We start from the raw sequence: 22,147 nt of genomic DNA on the forward strand, positions 1-22,147 counted from the left end.
CATCTGCTGTGGGAGAGCCTATGGGTGGAGGAAGTCCTGAGAGGAGAGTCTGGTTTCCCAAGCCCCTGAAGACTTCCCATAGGAATTGCTGGAGAATTGCTTTTAAGCTTGTTGTTTTAAATGTAAGATATTCACAAGCTAAAGAACATTTGACACTGATTTAAAATATGCTTTACAGGAATCTGCTGAGTCACAGAATGCTGGAATGGTTTGGGGTTGGAAGGGCCCATAAAGATCATCTTGTTCCCCTTCTGCTATGGTCAGGGAACCTTCCCCTGGACCAGGTTGTTCCAAGTCCCATCCAACCTGGCCTTGAACAATCCAGGCATGGGAATCCACAACCTCTGTGGGCAACAAGAGGTTGACTCTCTAGGAAGAACATTGGAATCCAGTCCATAAACACTAAATTTCTAGGAATCTCGGATTGGCACTTAAATAAAAAGTACTGGTTCTCACTGCTGCTCTTGGTAATAAGTTAGGGACAGGGTCTGCCTTTCATTTTCTAGTGGGGGAAGCCTGTGACAAAGTATCCCAGCTTCCCTCTCCAGCACTATTCTCACATCCAAGAAAATACATAGTGTTACAGGAGAAAACTCATTGCAAGGAGATATTTATTGTAAACATAGATTAATATTTTTTTTTTTATCTGAAGGATTTTGTGCACTTGGAATGTGTTTTGTTTAATTTGTGTAGAACTAACTGATGCATGTTTGCTTAGGTCACAGAGATGGAGTTACCTGTTGTTTGAACATTCCCTCTGTTGGCAAGTTGGCTTGGCCACATCAGGACACACTTCTAATGTTAAAGCCCTCGATTGTTTTTGACTTCTTTAACCAAACTGTTGCATGCCGCTCGTTGTTTATTGCCTACAATGTGTCTAGAGGATGCTCACATTTATCCAAGTTATCCTGCCTGAGCTGTGCAGGCTCCAGCCCAGCTAGACTGAGCAGAGCTGGTTTGTGAACTGAAGGGAAGGTGGGACTTTGTGTCTGAGGGGTTTCTTTTCTGTAAATAGTAACAATGGGGCTGAGCTGAGCCCCCCATTTCTCCTTTCAGCACCAATCTGTGTTCTCCTGTGTCCACTGGAGGACTGGCCTGGACACAGTCACTCTGAGAACACCCCCCAGTGTCACCAGTGGTGGCAGCTGCTCCAGCAGCATGGAAGAGAAAGGAGCAGGCCTTTATTACATGGACTAAAATGTGTGAATATATATAAATACCTGTATTTATAACCCTTTCTAGATCTGTATCTGTGTGAACAGTATTATTTAGGAAGCTGGCAGATAAACTGGAAGGAATAAGGTAAACATGGCATGTGCTGTCTGGTCTGAGGGTCCGTGGGGTATCATGGGCCACTCGAGCCACCTCTTGCTCTTGAGGTACAGGTTGAGGTTCTAAATGCTGTCTCAGAAACTTAGGTTGCTAGTGAAATCCTTTGTTTTAATCCCACAGGAATCCTTCCAATTCCTCTTGTAACCTGCTCCGATTAGTTCACCAGTTTGTGCCTTTAGGACTTTGTTTTGTGAGGATGCCGATTTTTCATTGGAAAATATTCCTCCCTTTTTAATACACTGCCTTTAATATACAGTCTTCCTCCTTTGGCACTAGGAAATGTAGAAGTCTGAGGCTTGTTGTCCAGGTGTAGTCTGGTGTGAAGGAGGGTGCTGGCAGGCTGTGTCCTTGAATCCTTGGAGCATCCCTAGGAATGCTCCAAGGAAAGCAGCACTTGGACTTCAGCAGATCTGATGTGGAGTTTAGGAAGATGGAGGTGGGCCCTGGAGAGGAGAGGTGAGGGAGGATGCTGGGATGCCGTGTGCTGTACAGAAAATGCAGGCTGGAAGAAGTCAACTTGTGGTTGGCATTCCCTGCCTGCATCGCCTTCCCAGAGTGGTAACTGTTGTGATGAAGAACAGGGATTGTTCTCCCCAGCCTCGTGTGAAGAGGGAAGAAACAGGAGTTGTTTGGATCTCTCTGTCCATTTTCTGTCCATATTTCCTGGAGTTTGAACACAGGTGCTTCCTTCCCAAAGCCATTGCTCGGGATCGCTGCCTGGGATGCTGCAGTGAGCACTGCTGAGTTTCCTGCATTTCTGATCCCGTGACAAGAACTTGGAAGCCACACTGGTGGCTTTGGCAAAGCCATGGTTTCTGTAGCTCTGTCACCCATTTTCAAAGGACCTGAATTCTAAAATTTTTTGTCCAGATCAACCTTAGGCCAGAGTGCTCAGGGTGTCTCATCTCAGCGGGATAAGAGATAGGCTCTGTCACCTCTACTCAATTCTTTAACTCTTTATTTCAAGTGGTCTCTTTCTCTCTCTTTAAATCTTGAGATAAGGCTGGTTGTCATCAGCAAAAAACCTTGGAAACTTTACACTCTGAGAATGCTCAGGAACATTTTTGCAATTTATATACCAGTTATCACTGCAGAGTAAAAGAAATTGAACAAATGCTTTCTGTGTTTCTGGCAGTTTAGAGGCCAGTTATCCATATTCATCCAGGTAGATCTGATCCCTCCTGAGAGAGGAGGCCTGGAACTTAGCAGGAGCAGAAACCTCATCTGTCCAGTGCCCCAGGGATGTGCCCACTGGGCTACAGACCCTTTCCCAGGCGCTCTTCTGCTTTTTTCCCTGTTTGATTGTGATGCAAAGGGAGTGACAGTCCATGGCAATCCACGTAAGGTCTCATTCTTGTACATTCTGTATCCCGTTTGTGCACATTCCATATTTTTACACCTTGGTGCTCTGGTTTCCCCCTTTTCCCATGATGTCAGCACAGGATGCAGCACCGAGAGGAGGATTTTGTGAGTCCTGCTGTCATCCCTGTGCACAGGGAGAGCTGATTGGCTCTAGTGCTGTTTAAAGGCTGAGATCTCAGGGGATCTATAAAAGAACCAATACATGAACTTCATTCCTATTTTCCTCAGGAACAAACTTGCTGGGAGCCCCAGCAACTCCTGCCTGCCTGCCCCGACACTGGCACCCGTTGACACAGGGATTCACACACACTGTTCAGCCAGGCTGATGCAGTGCCAGGCTATGAGTGATGGAGAGCTGAGTTATCCCTCCTGCAAGGAAGCTGTAAGTGTCTGCAGCATGTAACCTCATCCAGGTTGGCATGAGAAATCCTGATTTTTCAAGGTGACCTGCTGCAGAAAATGTCGTTCTGGTGACTGGCACACTGGTGACACAAGCAGGATGTCTGCCAGAAGTTTTGTCCAGTGTTTTGTGGTGTGGTCACTCAGCTCTTTGATGCTCTTTGATGTGTGTAGGATCCCACTGGGAGCTGTAGAAGGTTCAGTGATTCCCATTGTGATATTGATGGTTGGCTTCGTAGCCACTTCCTGAATCTCCTTACCCGGTTTCCACCTCTTTTGGACACCACCTAAAACACACAGGAGTTTCTTGTGCTTTCTTGCTTTAGGAGAAAGTGGAAACCAGTATTCTGAAGCAGCAGATGTGCCAGAGCCAATTGCTTAGAACTCAGATTCAACTCTGAGGCTCTGCTGGGTGTGGGGCTCTGTGTGTGATGATACTTGAGGTCTTCGTTGCTCTAAAACAGCATCCCTTTTCTTTTTTGACTGCTGAAAGGGAGCAGATAAAGAAGGATGTTGCCTGCACCTCCTCCCACCTTCTGCCTCGCTTGGGGAGTGATGGAAGGTGAGCTGAGGACTCTCCATGGGCAGCTCAGTGAGGGCAGTGTTCAGCCAAGACTGGCTCCCCTCTCTTGTGGTTTTCCCAGTAACTAGGGGTGACTCTAAAGAGTAGGTATTCCATATCTCCCTCCTATTCTGAAATAATCAGTAGAGGATGATTTCCTCAGCACGAAGGGAAGTAGTTTGTGTTGGGAGGAATGAGGCTTGGCTGTACCACCAGCTCCCGGGAAGGTTATCCTAGAATCATGAAATACCCTGAGTTGGAAGGGACCCACGAGGATCATCAAGCCCAGATCCCAATGGTTATGGGCAAAGTCTTTCACTTCACATCAGTGTTAGTAATTTATCACTCTGAGAATTGTTTCACTGGCTTATTGGGTTTTCTTTTTTCCTTGCCATGAGTTGATGGTGCTTGTTCTGACCTATGGGATGAGGGAGGAAGCTTTCTGGATAAATTCAGCCCAAGAAAGCATTATGGATTCATGCAGAAGCTCCTTGGTCTGTAGTTATTGGTAGGTGATGCTGGGGAACCTGACAGAGTTGATTCCTCTTGTGTCTCTGTTTGCATCTGTTGTGGTTTGTGGGGCTGGAGAGAAAGACAGGCCTTGGTTTGGGCCCCTTTGGGATCTTTTAGCAACGGTAGACAGTCTTGTTAGACTAGTCTTGTGGGGACTAGAAACACTTTCTTTTTTTACCTAAAATGCTCTTTTGGAACACTTTTTTGGTTTTGTATTTTTTCTCAGATTTTTCTTTGTAAATATGTACATTTATCCATTAATAAATGTTATTGCAAATCAGATTTTTCTTTCCACTGCTTATTAACCAAAAAAAGCTGTATATGATCTGTGTTAATGACTTCTTGAACTAACCTTCAGTATTCCTTTCTCAAAGGAGGAGCCATCAGACTGAGTCATTGCTGATGGCATTCAGAGTGTAGGGTCTGTTAGACACTCTTGGGTGTGGGCTGGGGAGAGGGAGTACACAAGGCTGCAGCTCTAAGGTCTCAAACTGATCAGAATAATTCAATTGAGGATTAAATCCAGTTTGGTTTAAGACAGGCTTTGTTTGCAGGAATCCTCTACCAAGTGCTTAATGTCACTCTAGCACCTTCTGCCTTTTCGCTTTGGAGACTGTGTGGTAGGAAAAATCAATTGCAGGAAGTTGTTTTGAGAGCAGAAGTGAGGCAGGTTCTGCACAGCTACAAGAACCTCTGTCCCACCTGGTGTGTTAATCTGGGGACAAAAATGCTCCTTTTGGGTTTTGTAAGTGAAGAAACCACATTCCTAATGAACCAGTGTTCCTCAGCTCAGTGATACAACACGAGCTTCTGGTGAAGCTTTTTTCTGGTTGAAGCTCAGGTTGTGTTTTGAGGTTGTGTCAAGAGTAAATTTTAAGTCCCAAGTTTTTCAAGATTACAGGAAGGCAGATCTGGCTGCTCGTAATGCCAGTTCCTGAGATGAGTGTGGCATCACGGCAGAGCTGTAACTTCATGTCTTGGTTTGAACAGGCAGGTGTCTGTTAAGGAAGGCAGGAGTATCCCTTGAAATGAAAAATGTAAACCACCCCTCCCCCTGAATTATTCTAATTTTGAAATTAAGAGGCTCTCAGGCAAAGATATGGGAGTAGGAATAACAGTTCTTTAATAGAGAAAAACTATATATTAAAAAAATAAAGATAAAAATAAAATTGCAGTAATACAAAATAATGCTGCCAGAGTGAGAGCAGGCCCTGGCACGCTGTGGCTCAGGCTGGTGTCCCAGCCCCATGCCATGGGGGCTCAGCCCTCCTGCAGTGCCAGCTGTGGCTCTGCTGCAGCAGGGATCCTGCACAAGGGGGGAGTTTTCCTCTGCAGCTCCAGGGCTGCTGCAGATGGGCCTGGGCTCCCTCTGGCAATGCAGGGCAGCAGAAAGCTGCTCCTCTGGCAATGCAGGGGGCAAAGGCTGCTGTGCTGTGCCAGGCTCAGATTGGAACCAGGGAGGAATGCTTGGCTCCTGCCCTGGGCGCAGCATCTCCCCATGGGATGCTGGAATTGGATCAGCCCTGCAGGGACACTCAGTGGCCATGGAGAGCAGAGATCTCCTGGAGGGAGGATTGGCTGTGGGAGAGATCAAGAAAACTGCCCCAAGAACAGCAGGGAACTGCCCCAGCTCTGACAGGTGGGGACAGAACACACACAGCCCAGACACATCTTGCAACCTAAGACACCTCATTTATGGAATGAGGGAAGTGGAATGAGCAGCATAAAATTGATGGCATTTATAAACACTGACTTTATCCCCTCTCTTCGCCTGTTGCTGCTGCACTAAGGCAGCTCTTGCAATGCCACTGCTTTGTTCTCTGCAGAAGGATTTTGGAATAAAGAGCCCTTCATGTGACAGTACCTGTCCCTCAAAAGAGATGGGAAGGAGACCAGTGGGGGTGGGCAGAGGAATCATATTGCCCAACAACCTCATTTTGATAATTTAAGTGTTCATCTTGAGGTTGTTTCATGTTGCCCAGACTTTGATACAATGATTGGAGGTAATTGCTGTGTGTTGTGTAATATATTGGATTCTTGTTCATGACAGAGTTTAGTGTTTTGAAGGTTTGGGTGCACAGTGTGTTTTCTAGCATTACTTTAACTTTTGGTCAAAATCTCTTTTATCTGTCTGTCATCTGAGTAGGCTGGTCAGAATGTTGTGATCAGGTCAATGGCAATGAGAAAATCCACTGAAAACCTCAAATCCATGGGTAATGTCCATCCTTTTCAATGCCAGGTTGTTTTGAACAGCTTCTGAATATTTTTAACTTTTACCTTAAGGCAGAGCCGTTTGGTAAGGCAGTGGCAGGTACTGTAAAATAAGGATCTCTTGTTTTCTGCTTCATAATACTTTTTACCCAAGTGCTTTGCCAGCTGTGAGAATGAGCATCAGTTGATCTGGGAGCGCTCTCTGGTGAGTGTGGTTTGCTGCAAAACAACATCATCTCCTTGTGCATTCCTAGACAGTCACTCCGAGCCTGTGAGCTTCTGTGGGTCCTTGTTTGGGGATAACCTAATAACAGCGTCAACAATTCCATTGCCATGCTGGAAAAGAGCAGGACTGGGAAGTATTAACCAGCTGGGATTCCTAGCCTTTCGTGTGGTGGTTGTAGGTAGTTACTGTGCACCAGAAATTCATGGTTTTAGCAATTTTTATTTAATATGAACTGGCAGTTGACATAATTTTAGCACTCCTTAAGTTTTCTGCAGGATGGTAGTCTGATTTGGGATGGGAATAATGGAATAGTCAACATAAAGAGGCAGCAGCATGAAAAAAAACCCATCCACTCTGACAACACAGGGCAGCTGAGTCATACAAATAGATACTGATCCAAAACAGCAGAGCCTTGAAGAAATGCAAGTAAACAAATTTATACAAAACCACTTTTTGAGAAAAAGAAATCCTTTTGGCCACTGGTGTCAAACATGAAATTGAGCCTGTTATTAATTTATCCCCAGTCTGAATTATTGTGCGTCACTTCATTGCAATGCTTCAGCCGTATCTTCAGAGGCACAAAGATTTGTATTTGAAGGGTGGTGCATAAGTTGCATTCATGTCTGGGTCAGTTTGTTTCTTCTGGGGCATTGCATCCTGTCCTGTATTTAATTTACTCTGTGTTTGACTGCTTTGTGCTTGATTTAGGCCTCAGTGGTTTGGGGCTATGTCCCTGGAAATGAGTAGTTGGCAGTCCAGGCACCTCTCAGGTTTCCTGGGTCTCAAGGTGAGCTTGGAACTCTGCAAATCTGAGCCCTAAATAGGTATGCTTTGGCATTTGCAATTTTAAACAAATCTTGATAAGATCAGAATTTATAACAGATGCTGAAATTCCTATGGAGGAGTTTTACATAGATAACTTTATTTAGAAATTAATACCTTCCCATTAGTTTATCTTCTTAATAATAATAAGTGGAATAGGAAGGCAAGGCAATAAGTGTTTCTGATCAGTTGATCTTATCAGGATTTCGTTCTGTCTTTCCAGCTTGCATGTTTGCTGCTGCACTTGGCTCTGCTGGCGATGAGAATCCGCACAGCACAGGCTCCATTCCAGCTCTCCCTTCCTTTTTGCATCTGTCATACAAGATGCTTCCAAATGCAAATTATTTTATCTGTCTGTGAAAGGGAACTGGGAGGTTGTTTTGACTGTATACAGATTTTTGCCTTTTAAATACATCAGTGTTTGTGTAGCTGCTTAGTCTTCTTTGTTTTATCTGTGATTCTTCTGTTGGCTGGGTAGTGCTCCAGCTCTTACATAAGGAAATCTCACTCCTAAGGCGTGTTCCATTAAACCCCAGAAGATGAGCTGCGTCTTCTCAAGGTCCCATGAATAATTTGCAAGGTTTAGCATCTATAATTAAGGGAAGGTCAGCATATTGGCAGTATATAAATTCAAGTTTTAAACCAACAAGACATGGCTCTACACAGCTGACAGCCCATTCATGTTTTGTTTTGTGGAATATTGCAATGTAGAGTCTTGCATTAGGAAATGAGGGTGGGATCTGGGTATGGTATCATAGAATATCCTGAATGGGAAGGGACCTGCAGGGATCAACCAGTCCAGCCCCTGGCCCTGCCCAGAGCCCCCAACAGCCCCAGCCTGGGCATCCCTGGAGCTCTGGCAGCCTCGGGGCCGTGCCCATTGCCTGGGCAGCCTGGGCAGTGCCAGCACCCTCTGGGGGAAGAGCCTTGCCCTGATCTCCAGCCTGAGCTGCCCTGGCCCAGCCCCAGCCGTGCCCTGGCTGCTGTCCCTGTCCCAGAGCAGAGATGGGAGCTGCCCCTCGGGAGGAGCTGCCCACTGCCTTGAGGTCTCCAAGTTTCTCCATGTTTGGACAAACATGTGGAAGGGTTTGGTTCAGAAATAGCCTTTCCCTGTGAGCACAGTCTGACCTGCCCATCTCAGTGCTGGTTGCTCTCCCTCATTCGTATTAAATGCATTTTGCTAAGCAATATCCCATCAACTTAAGACAAGCACAAGAGGCTGGAAATTCTGATAAATAGAAATGTTACAGCTAGCCTGTCTACAACATAAAGAAGCAGAGAACTGAAAAATACCATGAGAAATGGGGGAAGAGTAATTTCTTGAAGTTATATTTAAAAAAAGCGTCTATTTGTTCCTTCATAAAGCAGCTCCTGCTCTTATCCTACCATTGAGCTATGCCGTGAGAGGAGGTCAGTCAAAGTGAAAGCCTCTGGGGTATAAAAAATGAATCATACCAAATAACTCACAGGCTTCAGGCCTCACATTTTAAGCACAAATTGCAGTATTTTTGGTTGCCCAGGGAATCTTGTTAAAAAGTGAGGCAACAGTTTCAAGGAGTTAAAAGCGGAATCAGGATGGTTTTAGTGAGTTTTGTTGCCCATGGAAGTTTTGGATGTGTACAAGTCCCCTCTTGATACACTGATTGATACACTGAAATTATTCCAAACTGAGCAAAAAGGGCATAGTGGTGGCTCTTCCTCTAGGCGCACAGAGTTTTCATATTACTTCCTTAGAATTTAGGACAGTGGATTATTAATGTACCAGGAAGGCTGTGTCAGTGAATGCACTGGGTAGAGCACAGGGCTTTTCCCGGGTCCGGCCCCACTGTTGCATGTGCTACTGGAGATATGATATATGATAAGAACCTGATGTTTTACCTTGATGCCTTCTGACCTCCTGCTCTCCTTAACTCCCTGCTCTCTTTCTCTCTCTCTCTCTGGCCCTTTTTGTGTATCCATTTCTTTTTAGAAAATGAGTGACTTTCTCTCCCAAGAGGATGTGGCTGCAGTGGCAGAGTGGAGCAGTGTTGACACTGGCTTTGCGTGGGAGGGCTCAAGGCAGTTGGTAGTTGTTAGTGAGACTCCAGTGCCACCCGCCTCTCAGCCTTCTGCCAGCTGGCACTTTGGTGCTTCCTCCCTAAGCAGCGAGGAGGAGGAGGAGGAGAAAGAGGAACAGGAGCAGGAGGAGGCGGTTCCCAGCCGCTCCGCCCGCGAGGAGGACCTGACATGTGGAAAGGGGGTTTGTGTGGATGTGGAGAAGGACTCGGAGCTCTCTGAGCTGGAGCCCCAGCCCAGCCCTGCCACACTTCCCCGTCAGCCCTGGGCAGGAGAGGAGGAGGAGGTGGCAGAGGATGGTGAAGACAGCTTTGGCTTTAGAAAGCCACATGGCGAATGTCCCAAGCCAGATGCTCCTAACAGGCTGCTGGAGCTCATTCGCTGCTTCCAGGTAGTGAGCCCAGCTCCTGCCCCCCACACCCCGGCTGCCTTTGGCGTGGGAACCCAAACACTGCAGCAAGCAGGTGCCACAGACCCACATAGGAGTTGGGTGTGCTTGGCTTGGACTCATGCTTGGAGCTAATGAGCCAGTGAATCTCCCAGTCAGTGCAATAAGCCCCCCTCAATTTATCTTTGAATTAAATACGAGCCACTGTCAATTTGTCTTTGCATTAAAAAAGACTCCCTCTCAATTTATCTTTACATGAAATACAGTTGCCACAGTGCAATGCCCTTTGTTCTTCTTGGATTGAAGCATGCTGTGGCATTCCCACGAAAAGGCAATATTTAGGCTCAAAAATTGTGTAATTTTAGCTCCTTAAGGATTTTGCTGGTCCCAGCTGGACTGGCAGCTGACTCTCAGCACAGCAGAGCAAATTTGAGGTGCTGTCCAGTGTGTCCCTTTGTGCTCCCCACTGTGGGAGGGATTGTTGCCTGCTCCAGTGTTCATATTGCTTTTGATTCAACAGATGCCTGTTCCCCGCTAATGATCACAGTGGCATCTGGCAGGGTTGGGGATGGTGGCAGAAATCGAGCCCTCTGGAAAGCACTGGCTCTGAACTCACTCTGTCTTCTTCTGGATAATCATCAGGTGTTGGAACAACTGATTTCTCTCCACCCTTATTTTTCTTCCTGTTTTATCTGACATTGATTTAATAAAAGTTAAAGATCTGATGAGGATTTTTCATAATGCAGTGTTACTCTTGAGGTCAGGATAAAGCTGCTCAACTGTGACAAAGTCCTTGTGTGCCCAGGGCCGGTGTAATCCTGACACTGGCATCACCAGATGAGGGCCATCTTCTCCTAGTAACTGGCAATGAGCTTCTGGTAATTAGAAAGTTAAGAATCAGTGGAGACAGCATCTGTGGTGTTGTGGCACACCCGTTAAACCCTTAATGCCTGGTTTGGGCTGAGCAGAGTCCACGGTGTGGGGAAGGGCTGGAGGATTTTGCTGCCTGTCTAATCCTCGTGCCTGACCGCTGCCCTCGGAGCAGTGTGATGTTCCAGAGACTTAAACCCAAAGATTTCCAGGCTGACCTTGGTTCCCACAGTACTTTTATCAGATCAGTGTCAGAACACTTGCCAGCAGCCCGGTCAGGATGTGGAGATGGGAACTGGCTGTTTACAAGATGTTTTTAACCCTGTCTCACAGCCCCCGCTAGTGAAGACACAGACTGTCACCATCTCTGACGTGTCCAGCGCTGTCAAAAGTGAAATTCCCACAAAGGAAGTCCCCATTGTCCACACAGAGACAAAGACCATCACCTACGAAGCTGCACAGGTAAGGTGTGTTCTGATGAGTTTCCTAGGGGCTTAATTGCTTAATTAAACCCAAGTAAACGTTTTGTTTCCGAATCCTCAGGATGAGACAGCAGCACCTGTCTCTGCATGTCTGGGTGCAGCACAGGCATTAACTGATGCTGTGGACACTATTTCCAGGTGCATCTGGTATTTCTAGAGGAGCAGTGGTTTTGCTATCTCTGAAGAATAATTATCTTTTCAAGATGTGCTTGCAAACAGAGTTTATCTTCAGCCACTGGTGGCTTCAGGATGTGGCTCTCTCTGTACAAAGTTAACCTGAGTTGGCCTTTTTTCTGCAATAAATGCCTTTTCTCGTTTTCCCAGATCTGAAGAGGGTGTTTATGCCTCTTCAGAACTTGGTTTATAAATTATTTGGTCATCCTTAGGTTTCAAGACTGAAATGGTTGTTAAACACTAGATGTTCTGTATAAAATGCAGCCTCAGTGGGTATGTGGTGACTGGAAAGTAAAAATCTTAGTGGAGCAGTATTACAAAGCAGAGGATATGCAGGTATGGATTCATTGCTGAGGTTAAAATTAATCCTCAGTCTAAAACAGAGGATTTTAATCACAGACTGGCAGGATGGTTTGGGGTGGAAGGAGCCTAAGAGTTCACCCAGTTCCAACCCTCTGCTGTGGGCAGGGACACCTTCCTCTGTCCCAGGCTGCTCCAAGCCCTGTCCAGCCTTGGGCACTGCCAGGGATCCAGGGGCAGGCACAGCTTCTCTGGACAACCTGTGCCAGCCCCTGCCCACCCTGCCAGGGAACAATTCCATCCCAGTATCCCATCCAGCCCTGCCCTCTGGCAGTGGAAGCCATTCCCTGTGTCCTGTCCCTCCATGCCTTGTCCCCAGTCCCTCGCTAGCTCTTCTGGAGCCTCTTTAGGCCCTGAAAGGGCTGTAAGGTCTCCCAAGGCCTTCACTTCTCCAGGCTGAACACCCCCATCCCTCCCAGCCTTTCTTCATGTATTTGAAATTTTGGAGCCTGTGTCAGCTTGGCTTTGCCATCACTGTGGTTGTCATCAGCAGCCTGTGCTCTCCTGTTGCAGTGAAGTGGCTGTGGGATGTTGTTATGGATGCAGGAATCCAATGATTGTATAATTTGGGATTCCTAAGGAATGCTGTGGCTGCTCAGCATCCTCCCAGCTGCAGCACCACAGAGATCATTCAGACGGTGGTGGTGAGCATTGCCCTGGCTTTCAGCAAGTGTGTATGGAGGAGTTTTGCTCTAAGTGGGAAATGGAAAGGAAAAGTGATCTCCAGGGCTATGATCAGTTGGCCGTGTGTGCACAGGATGTGATGTGCCATGAGATCTCTGCCACACTGTGGAAAATGGTCCCACCTTGTGGTAATTCCAGATATTGTCCCAATGCTGAGCAGGGACACTGCCCAGTGGGGACATGGACAGCGCAGCCAGGATGAGCTGGCCAGGATGACTTCGTTTGGGATTTTTGGCAGACCTTGAGTGGTTGAGTCGGGCAGGATGAAATCCAAGAACCAGCTCCAAAATTTGTTCCTGTTTCAGCAAACGTCTGGATGTTCTTTGCTTCTGCAGAGCATGAAGTGAGGGATGTGCAAGGTGTTGTCAGGAAGGAGGAAATGTGGCAGTTACCTTCTGAATAAGATTGTGCTCTTGGCTTTGTTGATCTCCATGGATGCAGGCAGGTGGAATTTGGGATCAGTGTCTGTGTTGGTCTCCTGTCATGGTTCAGGCATGGATGGTATGACCAGCACTGCAGGGCCAGCAGCATGCTCAGACTTGGGTATGTCCCAGTGCCCCTGGTCTGAGGGGTGTCACAGGTCCTCCCTGAAGGATCTGTGCTTTTCCAGCCTTTTAAAGCATAGGGACTTTGAGCTTTCAGAGACGTGCCCAGCTCTTGTGCCCCTAGGCACAGGTTGACTTGTGTCTTGTGCACGATGGAGCTGCTGTCCTCAGATTATCCTCTGTCTGGCTCTGGTGATGTGGAGTCTTTGCTTCTGTCCCCACTGCTGAGGGGCTGATGGCCTGTTCTTGTGTCCCACAGACAGATGGCGGCAATGGCGATTTAGACCCTGGCATCCTGCTCACTGCCCAGACCATCACTTCAGAAACCACCAGCAGTACCACCACCACCCAGATCACCAAGGTAACACCAGGGAGCACCACAAAACACCAATTCAACCAACAGCCTGATGGAGAGATGAGCAGGGATGAGTGAGAGGAAAAGAAGTTTTTGGAAGGTCCTTTCAAATACATGATTAGTACATGGAGCAAAGCATGAAGGGTTCAGTCTTGGCTGTGTTAAATCTGTGGATTGTGCATTAATTGCAGCACAGTCTGGACATGGACTCTGACTGTCCTGTGGGGGACAGCAGGAAGAGCTGTCCTGTGAGGAGAAGCTCTTCCCTGGCTCAGCTATAAAAAAATAACTCTTTGACAGTTTTTCCTTGAGCAGCAGCAGTTTCCCCTGTGACTCTAATGCCAGGTACAATTTGGTGACACTATTTTTGGATACCGTCTTTAGACAGGCAGCCCCAGTGAGCTCAAACGCCTCTGCACTTTTACACTAACAGCAGCTTTTCCTTCTGCTCTAGACTGTGAAAGGTGGCATTTCAGAGACACGGATTGAGAAGAGGATTGTCATCACGGGAGATGCAGATGTAGACCATGACCAGGTAGGAGTATGGATATGATCCAAAAGAATTTCCCAGAGCTGGCAAAAATCAGTCAGGCTGCCTGTTCAAAGACAGTGTCACCAAAAAATGAATCTGGGGTAGAGATAAAAGTTCATATTTTTATAAATTGTGGCTGCTCTATCCCTGTAAATGTTCAAGGCCAGGTTGGACAGGGCTTAAAGCAACCTGGTCTAGTGGAAGATGTCCCTGCCCATGGCAGGGGGTTGAATGGGATGAGGGTTTAGATCCATTTCCAACCAAGCCATTCCATGATTCTATATCAGTAATAAATTCCTTTTGACATTAAGCATCTGAGCCAGGAAAGCTGAATTCTATTCTGAAACTGATGAGCAGCAAAGTTTTGATTCCAGAATTGTTTTGGACAGTTTTGTAGGCTTTTTTGAAAGATCCATAAAAATGTGAAATAAAAGTTTTCCTTGACATCTGGCTGATCTGCATTCCTTTTCCCGTAACTTTGAAGCACTATTGCTATTTCGTAGTGCCAGAAGTAATTTCAGAGCACTCAGCACCTCTGTAGCATCTCTTTGGCTTTATATGAAACCTTTCTGATGACTCAGCCTCGTTGGCCTCTTGCATGTGTTGGAAGTGATGATTTTGTCATCAGAGAATTATACTTTGAATTTAAATTTAGACGCAAGTATCATGGGGGTGGAAAATATTCTTATGACAAGATCTAGTTTATTAACTCCACCAGAAAATGTCTGAGATGTGCCTGTCACACTTGCTGGAAGAATAAGCAGGTTATGCTTAAATGCTCTCATCCATTTTCTGCCATGGGGCAGTGGAGAGATGGAGGTATTCTTCAAGTAGTGCTTTTCCTTTCAGAGATAATGTAGTAGCACTAAAAGTCACCAAAGTGTGTGGCTGAAGTCCTGGGGGCAGTGTTGGGCACCACAATTTAAGACCTAAAACAATTAAGAGAGATTCCAAAGGAAGCTCTGGAGATGGTGAAGGATCAGGAAGGGCCATGGAGGGGGTGGCTGTGGGCACTCGCTGTGTTCAGCTGGAGCAGAGGACACTGAGGGCAATGCTCAGCAAGGGCTGCAGCTCCGACCTCTGCTCCCTGTGATGGAGGAGGTTACGGCTGGAGATCAGGGCAAGGCTCTTCCCCCAGAGGGTGCTGGCACTGCCCAGGCTGCCCAGGCAATGGGCACGGCCCCGAGGCTGCCAGAGCTCCAGGGATGCCCAGGCTGGGGCTGTTGGGGGCTCTGGGCAGGGCCTGGAGTGGACTGGATGTTTCCTGTGGCTCCCTCCCAACTCACAATTGTAATTTTCCTATAATTCTATCGAGTGCATCTACTTTTCTTTTTTACACTCTGGAGTTAGAAGAAGGCTCTTGTGTCCTTGGTGGGTGCCATGCTGTGACAATCTGACGTGCTCTAACCTCTGCTCTCCCATGCTGTCCCTCAGGTCCTGGCACAGGCGATCAAGGCTGCCAAGGAGCAGCACCCAGACATGTCGGTGACCAAAGTGGTTGTGCACCAGGAGACAGAGATTGCAGAGGAGTAATTGGGCTGTGTGAGTAGAGACATCACCTCGAGTGGGGGCAGGGGGTGGCTGATCTCAGTGCACAGGAGATTTGGGTAAATGGGATCAGAGTTGAAGTGAAATGATCATTGTTCTCTGCTGAGTCCTGCTCATACCTCTTCCTGTTAGATCCATGGAGGCTGATGAGGCAGTCACAGACACACTAATCCTGTGGAAATGAGCCCAAATGGGTTAAAAGCTACACAGCTCCTGCCATGAGGCTACTTTGCCTTCCCAAATATCCATGATGGGCTGGGAGCACATGGAACAGCTGTAGGTGCCACATAGACCCTTGCCCACATCAGTGCCCAGTAACCCTCAAGCTGGACCCCAAGCTTGCCTGGAAATCCCATTTTCTGCAAATTTTATAAGTTTGGGAAGGAGCTGCTGAAGGAGTCCAGGAGCTCTGGGTGTACCTCAGTGCTTTAAAGGCCATCCTGCCCCATGCCACTGATCACAGAATCCAGGAGTGGTTTGGGTTGGATGGGACTGTAAAGTTCATCCAGTCCCACCCCTGCCATGGGTAGGGACACCCTCCACTGTCCCAGGATGCTCCATACACTGTCCAGCCTGGCCTTGGACACATCCAGGGATCCAGGGGCAGCCACAGCTTCTCTGGGCATCCTGTGCCAGGATCTCACCACCCTCCCAGAGAAAAATTCCTTTCCAATATCCCATCTAACCCTGCTCTCTGGTATTCTTGTCCTGTTGCTCCAGACCCTTGTGCAGAGTCACTCTCCCGGAGCCCCATTAGGCACCTCTCACCTGCCTCTGGTGGTAACTCATCCGACTTCAATTCCCATCCACTTCAGGGAGGCATATTCCTGTCTTTTCCAGCATGCTGCTGTTGGTGCAACTTACCGTCTTCTCTCTTGCTAGGAAACGTTCCTGCCCATGACAACACCAGGAAAAAGAAACCCAGCAAAACTACCAAGAAACTACCTGGAGCACAAAGACCTCGGATTTCAGACTTGACACTCAGAGACATTCATATCATTTATTAAGAGTTGCGCTTTGACATTTTACTTGAGATTTTTCCAGAGTCCACTAGATCCTACTGGATATAGGGTTTTGTTTTGTTGGGTTTTTTTATATCTATCGCGACAGAAATATGCCATATTTCTAACTTCTAAAATATTTCTAGTATTTTTTACAGGTTTTCAGTTTTGCATTCCCTCTCACGCAAAGCCTCTTCAGACACAGAATCTCACCTCACAGGGCTCCAGGGCTCCCTGTTTTAACTCGTATTCCCTCTGCCAGGGATAACGGAGCTGTTCCGTGCGCGTTCCCGGTGCGGGCTCTGTGTGCGCCTTCACAAAGCCATGGGTCCTTCTTCCAGGAGAGTCAGTTTAAAGAGTCAGACTTTGTGCAGCATTTCCGATTGCCTCTAGATTATTTTTGTAGCTCTGGGGAGCTCCAGCCCCGCTGCAACCCCTGGGCTGCTCTGAGCTCCCTCGCCACTGGGTTCCAGCTCTGATGTGTGATCACAGTAGGGTTTTGTGGTGTAGCCTGTGCACACATCTGAGTAGTTGACTAGATTTAAGGAATACTGGAAGTTGCTTCAAGTATCTTATACTGTGAATTTTAGAGCTTTAAGAGGATAGCATCTCGCCTTCTTCCCGTGTGTCTCTGCTGAGTGCTCCCCACCTATTTGTGTTTTCTAGATGCCATTAAATTAAAAAGCCCTTAGAAGTGTGTGTTTAAGGTGTTTGGACTCGGGATGCTATTAAGGTAGGCTTGTGCAGCATTCACAGGAACTGAGCTTTTCAATGTCATAGTTTTTCACTTGTTTGTGTTCATGATTTTTAAATTACGGAGGGGTTTTTTGGTTTTTTTTGTAAGTCATGGGTTGGGTTTTTTTCCTCCCCTCACAGTGCTATTTAAAGCTGAACACGTTACGCATTTCTCAGAGCGTGTATGCTACTAGCATTTAATTTAAACTCCTTTAGACAATCCTTCCTAGGCCTGCAAGCTGTATTTGGAGAGGCTGAACAAGGAATTTTAGGAGGTGTCAGGTGTTGCTGATTGTGAAAGAGCCAAACCACATGGGAAGTGTTGACATTCCCTCTTCCACACTGGCCTGTGGGTCTGGATTTGCCTTCATGACCCCCTTGCTGGAATGAAGTATCAGGGTGATTGTCTGAATCTTGAGGCTGAGCTTACAGACCCCCAGGGCCATCTCCAGCACAGAGAGGGTGATGCAAAAACAATGATTTCAGGGGCTGGATGTGCTCCCATTTCTGCTCTCTAAGCTTCATGGGAATGTTCTTGCCTGGTTTGTCCTTCCACCATTTAAATTCAAGAAGCAAAAAACCAACCAAGCTCTGTAAAGAGTCTGCCCAGACACTTGTGAACACTTTAGTCCACTTGAGGTTGTGATTTTTTTTTTCTTGTATAAATATACATATACATATATATATATGTATATATAGTGTGGCACAGTGGTAGCTGAGGGCAAGGAGTGCTCTGCTCCTCAGGAGAGGATGGGAAAAAAATGACAATAAAGAGAAAAGCTCTCCAGTTTTAAATTTGAATCATGTATTTCAGAAGTCACTGGATTTAGCTCAGGCTGCAATGACTGCACTGTTTAGCTGCAGCCAGCCCTGGAACTACACTGGGGCTGGTGCAGCTTCTCAGCTTCAGGTGCAATTTTAATTAAGCTGTCAGTATTGATTGGAGACTCTGCTGGAGCTGCTGGATTTTGGCTCTCTTTGAGCTTTGCTGGCCCTGGTCCTGCTCAGCCTCCAGCCCTCCTGTGCCACAGCTGCCTCTGGGCCGCTCTGGTGCAGGTTTCCCTCCTGGGACACTCTGCCTCCCTCGGGGCATCCTGCTCTGGGGATTGAGGGAGTCCTGGGCTCTGGTGCAGAGATTAAGTCTTCCTATCCATGTCTGAAAAGCCCTTCCTTGTTCTGCCACGCAGGCCCTGGCCGAGGCTCTGCTGTCCTCAGCTGAGTTGGGTCATGCTTGCCTTAAACACCCATCATGCTGAGCACCCTCTGCCACTGCCCTTTTTCTGGAAGTTGAGTCCTTTGCCACTCAATCCTTCCATCTCATTTGCAACAGACACCTGAAGAGTGAAGGGGCACATGGAGCAGTGGCTGAGAGGATTTCTGGGCTTTACCAGGCACAGCCAACATGATAAATGAAGTTTGTCCGTAGCACTTAAAGGCACTTGGCTGTCAGGAGAGTTTAGGGGAGTGTGGTCCATGGTGTTCCCTTGGGGTGTCCCGTGCCCTGAGCACGATGAGTGGGACAGAACACCCCAAGCAGGGATTTCTGGGTGAGGAGCCTGCTGGCAGGAGAGTTCCTTTCCAAAAGGATGTGCTCACTGTTGCTGCACGTGTCCCTTGTTAAAGGGCCTGTAGACTAGAACCCCATTTTTTTTTCCCTTGGATTTTGGGTGGCTGTTTTCCATTTTCACACTTCCCCCTGCTGAGTTCTTGCTTCTCCTGGAGTAATTCAGACAAGTCCTGGCCTCATGTGCCCTTTGCCATCTCCTGCTGTGTAACCTCAGGGGTCTCCAGCCCCGCTCCTGCCAACACAGTGCCCGAGCCAGGAGCCTGGGAAGAAGATGCAAGTTAAAAGCAGAAGAAGCTTCTCTCACCCTCAGCCAAGGCCATGGTGGGGCTGCCCACTTCCCTTCTACCTCTGGTGGGATTTAAAATCCTTGGCTCTGAGCATGCTGTGTCAGCTCTAGGGACAAACCAGCTAAGTAAGGTCTATTTATATGAATGTTCCCAGCTCTTCCCACTCCACAAATTCACCTAGAGACTGTCTTGATTGTATAATATGCATTATATGGAAGCTATTTATATATGAATGAATGTTTTTATAGAAAGGAAGGCAAGGAGCTCTTGTTCTTCTCCATTAGATTGGAATGGCAGCTCCAGTTGCCCAATAGGAGTCCCTGACCAACAGAGATGTGTTAGCAAAGGACTGACTGATTTCTGATTTTAATAAACTGTGGTTTGCTGATTTTCCTAATTGTACAATTACCTTAAGAGGTGGTAGTGTCCCAGCCTTAGAGATGTAACTTGTAAAAAACAAAACAAAAAAAATTATTTAGTTGAGAAGATGAAGGAGCTTTGTAAAAATTTTTTAAGGCAATTGTGAATTGTCTAGGTTAGGCATTTACAACTCTTTATAAAAATAGGAACTTTTAAAGTTGGCAAAACTTTCTAGATCAACTAGTGATGGGAGTTGTTATTTTGGATTTTCATAGTGAATCAAAGGGAAAGTTGCCATAGTGTTTAGGCAGACCTAAGTGTTCAGTATTGCTTCTTGTACTGCATTTTTCAATAAATCTTCAAACAAAATTCTCTCCCTAGTGTTGAATTCTCTTCCTCCTTCTCATCTTCCTCCAGGTCTCTCTCCTTACCCTGGCTTTGTGGTGACTTGGTTTTACCAGTCCAAACCAAAGCCCCCAGATGTGGCTACAATGGTGCCAAAGCTCTCCCAGCCCTGGGCCAGCATTTCCCTGGGCTCTTGGTGCCTTCAGACCCTTTAAACAGTTCCCATTGTGGTCACATATAGGACCAAAGCCCCCAGAAAGGCCAAAAGCAATTCCCAGAGTTCAAATTTGCCCCAAAGAAGCATCACTTGATGTAAAACCTTCGTTTGAGCTGTGAAATTTGTGGTGAGACCAGGTGAGGTCTGTGCTCAGCAGCTACTGCCCAACCCTAAGTAAGTGTGACTCAGCTAGAGTGGGGGGAAGTGTCAAATCCATCGATATTTTGGTTCTATCTGATTTTTTTTCTGGCTGCAGCAGCTTTAGGAGAGACAGAAATAAGGCACAAAAAGCTGACAGGGCATCTTGGCTGCAGGCCTGACAGAGAACAAGAGCCAGATGGCCCAGTCAGGGCAGTTGGAGACTGGAAATTGGCTGGGAAGAGCTTCCCGGGGCAGGGGCAGCCCAGGCCTGGCTGGGGTGCCTCGGTTTCCCTAACAGGCAGAAAGAGAAGGGTGGCACGTGGCATGTCCTGCTAAAAGCTCTGAATTCCCATTGCCTCAGACACAGCCAGCATAGTTTCCACCCTGATCCCGGACAGTTTGCTTCCAAGTACTAAATCTCAGTGTCCTGTAAAGCCAGAATTAGCAAGGAGCTGACCCTGGGGAGCTGGAACCTGCCACCCCTGGAGCTGCTTTCCTGTAGGAGCCACCATGGCTCACTCACAGCTCACAGCAGAGCCAGGCCCCGCTATCCCCCAGCTCCTGCCCTGCCCAGCCCAGCAGGGTCAGGCTGCACACAGCCCTGTTCAGGGAGCTGGGGACATCCCAGGACCTCCAGATAATGCACTGGTGTGAGGGGCCATGGCTGGGGATGAACCACAGCCCCAAAAACATCACATCTGCAGACAACCAGCCAAGAAATGGCTTTGTCCCTTTGCTTAGCTGCACTTTGGGATGTCAGCCCCTGCTCAATGGCCAAGACATCATCACCTGCTCCCACTTTTGGCCCTGTTAAGCATCACCTGGGGACCAGCTCCAAGCTCTGTCAAGCTCCTGTGGGGCCCAGTCTGTCCCACAGCTACCAACTCCAACAACAGTATGGGATTGTGCTGGACTCCACCAGTGTGTCCTGGCAGAAACACCATCATCAGCCTTGGGACTCCCACAGGGAGGGGACTTGGGCCTGATGGTTCCCATGGGGCTTCTGGCACATCCCTGTCCTGGACACTGCAGGGACGTCAGTGGCACCAGGGATATGGTGCCATATTGCCCATCCACCCAAACCATTGTGCTTTGCTGGGCAGGAGTGTTGCCATCACTAGTGAAGGGACACCCCAGCACAGGTGACGCTGGAACCCCATCCAAAATGCCCAGGGGGAAAGTGTCCTCAGCTCATTTCCCCAGGGTACAAGTGCAGGGGCAGCAAACACCCACCTCGATGCTCAGCAGTCTGGGGCCATCCCAGGAGACTGGAAAGGCTGTTCCTTAAAGCTCCCCAAAGCCCCTCTGGGTGAGTGTCCCAAACCCAGGTGCCTTTACCCACCTCAGCCAGAGCAGGAGGGGGCGTGCTTATGTTGCCTGTGGCATTTTGCCTGGCTACAAGCTAGGCAAAAAAATATCATGGCAATCCAGATGCAAATAAATGAAACCCCCACCCCTCGTCCCAGCTGCGCAGGGAGGAGGCAGCAGCTCCTGGCAGACCCATCCCAGCCCCAGATCCCACACCAAAGGCAATGACTGCCTTGGAGATCCCATCCTTTGGGAAGAAGCCACAAAAGTGGCTTTCCTTCATCACCCATGCCTGGTCCTTCCTCATGTCTCCATCCCAGAACTCAACCTGGAGAAGCAGCTGTCACATCAGGAGGAGAGAGTTCCCATTAAGTCACCAGCTTATTCCAGCCCAAGCGCTTTTCAGGCTGCTCCTCCTGGTGTTGGGGCTCAGCAGCCAGTCGTGTTCCTGGAGGATCAGGGCTGCTCTCAGGGCTCCAGGGGGAATTGCTGTGGGAGCCAGGCAGCAGCGGGTGACTCCATCCCTTCCACCAGGGTCTGAGATAAACAGGATTGAAAGGGAGGAATTGTGTTGGCAATGGGCCAGGTTGGACATGCTGAGCTCAGCTCTGCGCTCCATCACTGGGGAAACTGAGGCATAAAAGAATAGCCAAAACCAGGTGGGGAATCGCCTCAGGTCCTGCAGTGGCTGGATCAATGGCCTTGGATTCATCCCTACTCCATCCCAACCACCCAAAGAAGCACCAGCGCAGACTCCTGCAGATTC

General features: G+C 47.8%; 1 protein-coding gene across 8 annotated transcripts in view; it reads left to right on the top strand.

Annotated features, from left to right (window-relative positions):
- The window catches only part of EPB41 (erythrocyte membrane protein band 4.1), a 96,870-nt gene extending 77,144 nt beyond the window's left edge, over positions 1-19,726 (top strand). For all 8 annotated transcript variants that reach the window (XM_054292639.1, XM_054292630.1, XM_054292632.1 and 5 more), the window contains 5 exons: positions 11,074-11,202; positions 13,245-13,346; positions 13,795-13,875; positions 15,307-15,414; positions 16,303-19,726. In XM_054292639.1, the coding sequence (XP_054148614.1) occupies positions 11,074-11,202; positions 13,245-13,346; positions 13,795-13,875; positions 15,307-15,405 (411 nt within the window). In that variant the 3' untranslated portion in view covers positions 15,406-15,414; positions 16,303-19,726. The remainder of the gene's footprint in view (positions 1-11,073; positions 11,203-13,244; positions 13,347-13,794; positions 13,876-15,306; positions 15,415-16,302) is intronic.
- Positions 19,727-22,147: the final 2,421 nt, after the last annotated feature.

This window comes from Melozone crissalis, unplaced genomic scaffold (assembly GCF_028551555.1).
Source record: "Melozone crissalis strain CALT ecotype California unplaced genomic scaffold, PUWL_Pcris_2 ptg000111l_1, whole genome shotgun sequence".
In the NCBI taxonomy this organism is placed as follows: domain Eukaryota; kingdom Metazoa; phylum Chordata; class Aves; order Passeriformes; family Passerellidae; genus Melozone; species Melozone crissalis.